General features: G+C 44.8%; 1 protein-coding gene across 5 annotated transcripts; it reads right to left on the bottom strand.

Moving 5' to 3' along the window:
- Window positions 1-1817: 1817 nt before the first annotated feature.
- Window positions 1818-10358, bottom strand: Metro (membrane palmitoylated protein 7-like protein metro). 5 transcript variants are annotated; one of them, XM_076825294.1, is made up of 11 exons: window positions 9781-10358; window positions 8723-9009; window positions 6545-6676; window positions 6136-6162; window positions 5191-5358; window positions 4977-5048; window positions 4614-4738; window positions 4415-4539; window positions 3557-3859; window positions 3051-3394; window positions 1818-2973 (listed from the first exon to the last, which is right to left on the bottom strand). In XM_076825294.1, exons 1-11 carry the CDS (start codon window positions 9821-9823, stop codon window positions 2797-2799), a joined length of 1803 nt encoding a protein of 600 aa, XP_076681409.1. In that variant the 5' UTR covers window positions 9824-10358; the 3' UTR covers window positions 1818-2796. The 5 variants fall into 5 exon arrangements, with proteins under 5 accessions (XP_076681409.1, XP_076681419.1, XP_076681434.1 ...); XM_076825304.1 differs by having other exon boundaries at window positions 3557-3841; XM_076825319.1 differs by having other exon boundaries at window positions 3557-3733; window positions 9781-10357.
- Between the last annotated feature and the right edge of the window lie 246 nt (window positions 10359-10604).

Genomic DNA, 10604 nt, shown 5'->3' with positions numbered 1-10604 from the left:
GTACAAACGTAACGCATATAATAATAAGAAAAATACGAAATGGGGCATTCAGCTTATGTTTGTTTATTTGCTTGGTGTATGGTTGAAATTTGGCAATTCAATTTTCACCCACTTCCACAAATCTAATTGTTTTGTAACTTTGCATGAGTACGTAGCATGGATGACAATACAATTTTTTACAAAAAGAAAGTGAAAAATAAAAATATGAAAAGAAATGTATAAAATATCCACAAACACTAAAAACTAGAAAAAATTATAAAATTTAAAACCTAGAAAAAAACATATATAAAACAAAATTTGTATGTTAAACAATTTTACTAAAAATGCACTGAAAACTATAAAATAATTATTTTCTTGTACTACAATTTCGATGGCGATACGTGGCTTTAAATGAAATCATACAACTGTGATTATCCTTTTTCTTTACAATTGATTTGAACAATTCTACAGGATAATCACGGAGTTTGTATGATTTTATTTAAACTGATACATCACCATTGAAATTTTAGTACAAGAAAATAATTATTCTTTAGTTTTTAGTGCAATTTTTGGTAATACTCTTCGTGGGACAAATGCAAAACACTGATTTATGTACTTGGAACTACATATATGTACAGTGCCATTTAAAACAGAATAACTTTTTTCTAATTGGTCCAAATGGCTTGAGTTTTTTTTTGGGAAGCTGGATGGATTAGTATACTAAATGACGCGTTTCGTTGTTTAGAAAAAAAAATGGGATTAGTTGGAATAGCGAAGAACATAGCGAAGGTGGCTTTTTCAACTTTTTTATCTGAACCTATAATGAAAATGTAAAAATCCCGTGTGCAGATTTAAGTAAGTTGTATACGTGCTGAAAATTTCATCAGTAAATAAGATCTCATTTATGTTTACATCATTAATCACAACTTACCGCTAAATCCGTCAGGTTTACCTTAAAAACGCCTTGCTTATTGTACCGAGGAGCTAAATATATAAATGTTTAGCTCGTATCTTTCTCAATACCCCGAGGCAACGCGTGAATTTTCTTTGCCAATATTTGAATAGTGAAATTCCATTTTTCTTATTTTGTGGAAATTTATTTTCTTAACCGGTTAAAGCACATCGACTCGCGAATCGAGTGAAGGCCACAGTGCGCGTTAAAATGAACTACTTTTCTCCGTCATAGGTAACAAGCTGTCACGAAAAGGCACGATACCACTTCCATTCAAGCTTGACACCTAACGTTAAAGAGGCACACAGACGCAAAGATTTATCGTACGACAAGTGGCACGATAAGTTGCAGGCACAAATGTAATTTTGCAAAACACGTGAGGTGCTGTAGCAAAAATGGAAAAGGAGAAAATGCTGCAAAGTTTAATTGTTTAAAAAGAGTGTGATCTACTCTCAATTGAAGTTGACAGGTGGTCCACGTGCACGGAAACCTTCAACATCTATTTCAGAATAGATGAAGACGAATCCAACTTACTCATAAATTTCGTGACAACGATGGCCAATTCTGCCCAGGCCCATTTACTTTCAATGTCTTCAATATCGCGTGAGCGTGTCGATTCGAGTATCTACACAATTCCACGTTTTGCCAGTTCTCTATCGGAGAAGCATCCGCAGAACTACTTAGTTCAAGGCCGAATTTCGCCTAACGTTAAGTCCACACGAAACACCTCGAGCTATCGTACAGATCACGAAACCCATTGAAAATTGCTTTTAAGCGGAAACGAGGTAATTTCCTCGGCGCGATAGAGGCGTTCGGGGCTCGCCAGTTCGTCGCGGGTGAAGTATTTCGTCGGTTGGTAGCGAGGGTGATGAACGGTGATGCGTAGTTCAAAGTGTAATGCTATATTTCGATAACATACAGAGTTTACATCGAGGATGAACTATTTAACGCAACGCCGACACGATAGCGCGCATAAATCTTCCTCGCGCTGGCAGCCCTTTAATTATGAAAAAAATAGCAATATCGTGGCAATGCTGATCGAGTGGAAAATACAATAATCGTGAGGTGGCTCTCACCGTGTTCTAGGTACGATACTTATTTGGCAACAATCAACAACAATTGGGATCAAAGTTCATGCGTGGTAGCAGCGTTCCCATCGAATCCGGCGGCCCGAGTTAGCGGATTACCGTCGATTCTGCCGGCCAAGGCAATACCATTTATAATCGTTGATCCCAAAATTACGCAAGAGCTTTAACGCGATTCGCCTGCCCTCCCCAATATTCCTTTAAACTTGGCCACTAGCGAGTGCTAGTACTCTCAGTATTCGCGCGACGACGCGCTAGAAGGTCGACGACATCGCGACGTCTGCTTCGCCAGACGCCGCGAGTAGCTTCCGTCGATCGCGTCGCTCGTGGCAGTAGAGATTCTACGATCGCGCATTGAACGCGTAATAGATTAGAAAAGAAAGATGGAGACGCTCGGAAACGAGATCGCTTACGTATTCCTCGAGTTCCTCCCCGCGCTGAGAACTCTCGAGCGTCTCGCTGACGATCCGACTATCGAAGGAGCAGACCAATTCAGAACATGGGAGGAAATTTCGTTTAACCCGAGTCGAGCGAGGGAGCCTCGCAAGCTCTCGGCGTGTCGAGCACGTAAATGTGTATCTACGGGTACAAAGGGTGTCGGTATTACTCGGGAGTATTACATCGACTCGAAATGCCGTAGAAGAGTAGAGGAGAAAGTACGCGTTTCACTGAGAAATTTTGCTCGAGAAACTTGAAGTAAAGCATGGTCGATCGCAAGGTATCGAAACGTTTCCGTAGAGGTTCTTCTTCTTCTTCCTAACCCATCCGTCGAAGCGAAATTTATTGAACCCAGGAAGCAGGCACCCACAGCGGCTCCGACTCTACTCGTTCCACCGCGTTCACCAGTTGCTCGAACGCTACGGAGAGATAAGCGTTCTCTATCACCTCGTCGAACAGGTGGGAATACAGAAATTCTATCCTATCTGCGCTGTGCAGGATCTCGTTGAACTCCTCGTCCTGCAAACGAACATCCGATTAAGCCCAGGTCCGTTAGCGAGCTCCGTATTCGCGATGAGGAGCGAGTAGCTGATTACCGTGAAGCCGCGCGAGTTGCTGCCGTCGAAGGTCGACCTTGCTCTGGCGTCGTTCCTCGTCTCCTTCAGAATCTCGAATCCCGGCGGCTTGACGTAGATCACGTACGGTTTCGTCTGCGGTGTTCGAAGCATCTTGAGGGCCTGGTAGTGCGGGTTCAACAGGCACACGTAGCCGGCGTTTATTAGCGAGCTCACGCTCTCGGAACTAGTACCGTACAGGTTACCCTTGTACTCGCCGTACTCGATGAACTTTCCAGCATCGATCTCCTCCTCCATCTTCTCGCGGCTGACAAAGTGGTACTCTTTGCCGTTTATCTCGCCCGGCCTCGGTGGTCTCGAGGTATCTGTAGACAAACGCAACGGCCCGAGTCAGTGGAGAGCCTAAAATAACAGTGCAGGCCAGGAGAAAGCATAAATTCTTCTTAATAATAAATGGGAAGACGTTAATTGGAGGGAGCAAGTGGGAGGACGGTGGCGTTTGAAAGTAAAAGGGGCCGGAAACTCACAAGGCACGGGCGTCTTGTACTTATCGGGATCGGTGGCCATTAGCCGCCTCTTGAGCTCGTTCCTGCCGACTCCCGGTGGCCCGATCAGAACCACCGGCCGGTAGAGACCAGGCCTCGGATAGAGCTTGGCGACCTCTTCGTAGGTCGGTATTTCTTCCCGGTCGAAATCGTCGTTCTCTGTAGCGTCATACATGATTTTTTTAGTTTTTACGCCCTGCAAGTTGCACTTTGTAGGCGAGGCGTGCAAAGAGGTACTGGGACGGGGGCACAATGCGGGCAAAGGCACTGGAACAGAACACAAGCCTAACCGACGGTTAGGTCGTCAGGCCATCATCCGTTGAGAAGAGCAGCCGAGACTAGCTTACGGGATCATCGCGCGATCATATCAGAATATCAATTTCGATACTCTTCGTTCTCTAGCTCTTTCTTTCATTCTTTCTCTCCCTCTCTTTCTTTCTCTCTTTCTTTCTTTTGCTAGCGTTAATGGCAAACTGGCTCGGTATCGTTGAATGCGCACTTTCTGCATGCCGTTAGTCTTGTAAATGACAAGAAGATTACAAATCGTGACGATGAGAGATCATGAAATGACATTGAGATAGCTATTGCGCGCCAGAATTCCCCAAACAGTTTCCATGCAACTCGGCTTGGTCACTTTTTAGCCATATCTACCATAGAAGAGGCAGAAGCTGTTGCGAGCGAGCGAAGGGTAGTTTGCTACCTGATCGTGTCGCTGAGCTGCCAAAGCCTTCTGCCACTGCCACATGGCAAAGTGAGCAATTTAGGTATCTACGTACGTTTAGGGAATGCTGGCATAAGCGTCGCACTTCGCATCGTTCGATCGCGAACCGTCTGACTTACTTATATTGTCGTCGTCGGACTTTTCCTTTTGTTCTCTCTCGAGAATAATGCACCTCTCCTGAAGAGCTCTGCTCGGGATCAAGCCAGCCCTCATGTTTCGATCACCCTCGCGTCTCGCTTGCCACCTATTTCCAAACGAAAGCAATTGCAACGTGATACTGCGCGGATGGAGGAACCAGTTGAACTTTCGGGGCCGTACCAATAAGGGTCATCCTGACTGACGATGTGGAGAACGTCACCCTTGTTAAAGTCTAGTCCAGCCTCTTTGCAGGGTATGTACAGATCGTCGGCAGCCTTGTACGAAAAGTGCGCTCTCACTCGCACCTGTCGCGCAACACAACACGCCTCTTCGAATCACTTTTCATCAAACGCTCGTTCAATCCTCGTCAAACTGGAGAAGCTTTTGAACCCCGGCTTTCTGGTCCGGTTTCGACGGGCGTTGCTGGTCGCAACGCTCCAGGTTATTAAAAGCAATCGCTTGGAAATCAAAGGCCGAGGAAGGACTCAAAAACGTTTCCCTTTGGACGAGGCTTGACGCTCGGTCGAATGCTTCGGAACGTACCTTGCTCTCCCGAATGCCCCCTTTGCTGTCGGCGGGGACTATTTTAAACGTAATCGTGCCCTCTGAATTTTGCTGAAAGAGACGACACGCGTGGTTTATGTCCGCCGTTGCGTTTAATTCTCAGCCGCGATAAACAAAAAAAAAAAAACGCGCCGATTGCGGATGGCATCGAAAGGCGAAGCTCGCGATAGATGAAGTGGATGCTGTTACCTACCAGTATTTTAAGAACACAGGTCGGAGTCTTTCCTTCGACGCTGATGCCGTTGACCTCGCAAACCTCGTCCCCGACGTGAATAAGGCCGGATCTATCGGCCGCGCCACCGTGCATTATTCGCGCTATCACAATCTTCCCGGTGACCTCGCACGTTTTTATGGTCGCCCCCTATTGTCAACGTGCAAACTAATGTTTTCATTGCGTTGCGAGGCGCGCGTGTTAGGTAGGGCCTTCTTTTTTTCTTAAAAAATAAATAAAAAGAAAGGGAATTGATCGCGAAGGCGTAAACGCACGCTCGATCGGAGCCGATCTCGTTGTCGGGCGCGAATGCGTAATTAATCGGATTCATCGAATCGCTGCCACGCTCAAAGTGACCGGCTACAAACCATATGCCATTCTTTCGTTGGAGATTTCTCGAGATAAACGCGACGACACCGCGACGAGGTGGAATTTAACGCGTCCGCCGTTTAAGGGCGGTGTCGGATGTCGCGCTACCTCGAGAGTTTCTCGATATTTACACGAGGACATGCGGGACAATAACACAGGATACAATTGTTACGATGGAGAAATCGTTTATTTACAAGCAAAAATCACAAACAGAAAACACGGACCAAGGGGTGGGGGGTGGGGGGTGGATATATAAATGGACGCGGTGGGTGTAAAAGTAAAGACGTAAGCGAAATTAATAAATTAGTGTGAGGAGGGGAAGAAAGAGCGCTCTATTTACAGCTCGCTTTGCCGCGCTCTTTTTAGGCTACCAGGGATGAGGTCGCAAAGTGATAACAACAACAGAACGGAAAAGAAATATTCTAAAGACTAGATACGAGTACATAATAAAACTAAGGGGGAGACAAAGAAAACGCTATAAAATCGTACTGCGGGCGGCTAATATGCGCATGAAAGGTTTACAGGCCTGTACATTGTTTCGGCTTGAAGGCGACTTACCACGATCGGTTCAACGCCGGTGCCACACTTCGAAGCAAGTTTGACGATGAAAGAAACACGTGATTACTGAAGAACTGTTTTGAGTACCGCTCGCGCGATACTCGAGGATACGTATTCGACGCTACGATACTTATTACGGGACCACGACGCGTCTACGCCGGTACAGAGGATTAGTCAGGATCAAGTCCCATGCAAATCGACGTAATTACGGCAAAAATGGTTACTCTATAGTTGGTTAATTCTCCGTTCTTATCGGTCTTTCGATCGTGAGTATTAAAGTCGTACTACGCGATCGTAGTAGCTATGTGTAATACATGCTATGCATCCCCGCCTCTGTTTAGCGTGTTGATCGAGCGAAAAACCTCAAAGACACTCTCTAAGTACCGAACGTGCGGCCTATCTGACGTACCAAGGGCTCGTTCGACTTCACCAGCTGCACAATTTTCACCGTCTCCTCGTCCTCGTCCACTTCCAGGGGAATCTCCGGCAATCGGGGGTAGTAGTCTTTCTGGGCGACCGCGTCGTGCGCGCACAAAAGACCCTGCGACAAAGCATTTTCGTTCCCTCGCTATTCCTCTTGGGGTAAGCAGGCCAGTAGATGGACGAATCGTTGGTTAATCATTAATATTGAAAGAACTAGAGTTTTAATTTATATCGTTGTCTTTTTCATTTTGCAGAAAAAACGTTTGTTCTTTTATAAAACATTAATATATTTATTGAAATTTTTTTTCGTACCCGAAAAAGTATTTATATGTGCGGTCTTACGCCAGTATGCGCTAGTTGCTCGATTTTTAGTAGCTATTGCTCAGCGTATTCGTGCCTTCGACTTAATAAACAACGTGTTTGGACTTATTGTAAAGAGGTGTGTAATAGATGATTGTATTGAAGTATTAGCAATTTATAAATAAACGCGTAAACAAAGAAAAATAAAACGATAGAAGTTATAAAAATGACTGTCCATGTACTGGTATGGATTTTCTAAGCTAAGGCCAGTAGATGGACAGAATAGAATTGAACCTTTTGAAGCTGTTTTTTTTCTAATAAACAAAAAGTTTACATATTTACTTGTATGTAGGTATCTAATTTTTCTTTTATCTTAGATAGCAAGCAACGAAAAATATATACCTTTTATCAATATGCACATAATGATGTACATAGATAGAGGTTACATGTGAAATCGGAACAGTCCTGCACGATCCAGGACGTCTGATCATTTTAGGATAGATATAGCCTCACTTTATTTGCACTCTGGGGCCATAACTTGTTCCACAGATTTCGGACAATGGAGACTGCATACGTTTTTAATTTTTATGAAATAAACTGTATTTTAACAAAAAATGTATTAAGGGGACCGTCCGCTCTAAAAGTCGATTTTTTTTATTTCATTTTTCGAATGTTCAACCCTTTAAGAATACGTGTCTAAAAGGATTTTTGAAATTCGTAAAATTCCCGAAGTTATAGGTATTTGAGTAGCGACAAATGCGTGGGAAAAACCCGGCCACTTGGCCTTCATGTAAAACTTTAAACGCGTTTTTCTCGAATCATGATTTTTCCGAACGGTAGACAGTCTAACAAAATAAATTATTAACCGATTCCAAAAAGCTTGGTGGCATTTTCTTTGTAATTGAATTCGCTATCGCATCACCCTTTGATCATTAATTTTAGAGGTCATAGTTCTTCGTTATTAACATTTTTAGGCGCAGAATCACCCCCTTTCTGGCTTGTTTCTGTTCAAACGTGTACCGAACATCGCCATTTTGCTTTATTTGCCTTCTTAAAGGCTGATGCGGTAGTGATTGATATAACCTGTAAGAATATCTTCAGCTTTTCGATTTCAGACAATCCTACGTCGAGTTCTACTGTCTACCGTTTATGCCTCTTTTGTTGCAGCAGTGCACTGAGCGCCACGTAAAATTCGAACCACTATAGGAAAATGAAAAAAAAAGTTGTTAATATATCCTTGACGAACGAATAAAGAAAGACCACATAGTTTTTTACTGCAAGTGCTATACGTTTTTGAAGGAAAAAATCCTAAAGATCACCTATTGTTTTAGTACTTTGACAGGACGATCCCTTTAATCTAGGTCACTACTATAGCTAATAAGCCTTTTATACGTCTAACCAGACATCCGTCCATCTATTGGGTCTAAACTGTCCATCTACTGGTGATACGGGCTATGACTAGAATTTTCATCATTTTATGCTTAAATGCATTAATTTTTTTACTTAAAGTAATTTTTCCCCGTAAACTTATACATTTCTACGCTTTTGATTTTTTTTTCTAATACAACAAATATTTCTAAAATACATCTTGATGTAAACATCGGAATCCGCTAAACCGTCCATCTACTGGCCTGCTTACCCTACCTACAAGTTTTCGCGAAGCCGGGCACACGGAGCAAGTATTTCTCGGTTCCCCATCTACGTGCCAAGTTTCGTTAAAACTCCGCGTGTAACATTTTCACGCGACCCCTCTCTCAACTAATATTAACACTGCAAACCCCGCTTTGAATTTACAAAGAAAAGTCACCTCAACGTCACGATTACATCGCTCGCGCTGTCGTGCCGCGACAAACTACCGTACTACCTGTATGTGCGGCCTTTGGAGAAGATGAAAGAGCTCCTTGCACTCCTTCGAGATGTGCGTCTTGGTCGACAATAGGTCCAGGACGTCGATGTCGATGTCCATGGAATTGGAGAGCACCGGAAAGAACTTGTCGTCCTTGACATTATTCACGATTTTATTGTGAACGTTCACGAGGGCGTTCAATTCCTTCGACTGCAACAATTCGCTGAGGAAGCTGAATTCCTCCTCGGCGCAGCTGGGTATGTCGTTCCTGCTCTCCTGCAGGGAATTCAGGAGCTTGGATAGTGCTGAAAACGAAACGATAACGATCGTTTAGTACCACCCACGGGCGAATAAATACACGGCCTGGCGAAAGAAACTTCACGAATTATTATTTCACATTCTGTCAGGTTACGGCACTTTTATTATCGTCCAACCCGACCGTCGATGCGCACCAGCTCCGGTTTATCGTCGGCGTCCTAAATTTCTGTAAACACACGTTGCTCGATAACGATAAAGTTCGAACGTTTCCATTATTCGTGGATACGAGGTTTGTTGTCGACACGGGTCCTGGCGCTGTCGGGCACGAGTCGGAAACATAGAGTTCACGACACATTTACCTCCTGATCGATAAATTAATTTCCTGCGAGCCACGAAGCTCTCGAACGGAACTTCTTTGTGAAGGAGAAGATACGGGCGACTACTTTTAACGTTTCAACGGGCGTGTCGGTAATGCGAGTCTCGCCGTGTAAAAATCGCGAAGGCACTTACGCGTAAACGGTCGACTTTTCTGTTAGGATTTGTCGCTTTGATAACAGGGTAAAGGCTTCTCGTTACTTTCATCTCGTAGCAAGTAAAAATAGACGCGGAGCGGTTCCCGTACGCGGTGCTTTCCGCATTTCATAGTATTACACAGCGCGTAGGAATGAAAGAGGCTGTAAATAATATATCGGGCAGCTAAACGCTAGCCTCGTGAGCACTATTTTGAAATTGTTTATTTGATAGAAGTTGGAAGACGGAGGAGCGAAAAGAAAGGACGCGTAAGCGGCTTCTATCGGCAGGCTCTCGTTCTTACTCACCAGGGTCCCAATTCACGTTTTCCATGACGAGCGCCGCTGTCATAATTTCATTCGACCAGCCCCGATATGATTTTCCGCCGTGCTGGAGCCGATGGTGACGAGGTGCAGGGTTGAACAGCGATGCGGTACTCGATCGAGGCGAGACAGAGGAAATTCAGGTCAGTCGCGATGCTTATTTCGAGCGGATTGCTGCGCAGCGCCGCGAATAACCCGGTAAAATAGTTTCTTGTTTCGCGTTCGCCACTGGAGTATCGTTATCATAGCGAGAATAATCCGTTACGTAAGCCACTGTCACTCGACACGGGGTAGAATGACGAGCGCCGCTATATCGGCCAGCTCGCTCGCATCGCCGCGAGAGTCACTCCTCTCCTTCTCAACCGGCCAAACACTTGGCGACACCGAGCATCCTCCCCGCGATTATTCGCCAACGGTCCTCTTTTATAATCCCTGGATCACCGCACCGCCCGATTTATCCGGTACTCGCCATTCCGTGAGGGTTCTCGATCATTTTTCGGCTTGGACGCGACACGGCGCGTTACTCGCGGTGGCCATCTTTAAAGGCGCTACTTGCTTCCACCCTCTCTCTGCCGACCAAGTCTACCCCTTCCTAGCGCTTCTACCACACCAAACAAGCATACTCCTCCCTCTGTCCGTGTGCCGTACGCGCTGCCTGACCGGCATTCCCAGCCGATAATTCATTTTACCGACGTCCAGGCGCTTCAGTCGCGAACAAAAAGTCCGACGTTCAAATCCCGTTGCGGAAATTCTACTTTTTTCTTTAATTATTCTCTAATTTCTCTTTCTATAGTCTCAGAAGACTAAAA

This window comes from Andrena cerasifolii, chromosome 1 (genome assembly GCF_050908995.1).
Source record: "Andrena cerasifolii isolate SP2316 chromosome 1, iyAndCera1_principal, whole genome shotgun sequence".
In the NCBI taxonomy this organism is placed as follows: domain Eukaryota; kingdom Metazoa; phylum Arthropoda; class Insecta; order Hymenoptera; family Andrenidae; genus Andrena; species Andrena cerasifolii.
The sequence above is the reverse complement of the archived record's forward strand: the minus strand, read 5'-3'. Positions and strand labels throughout refer to the sequence as shown.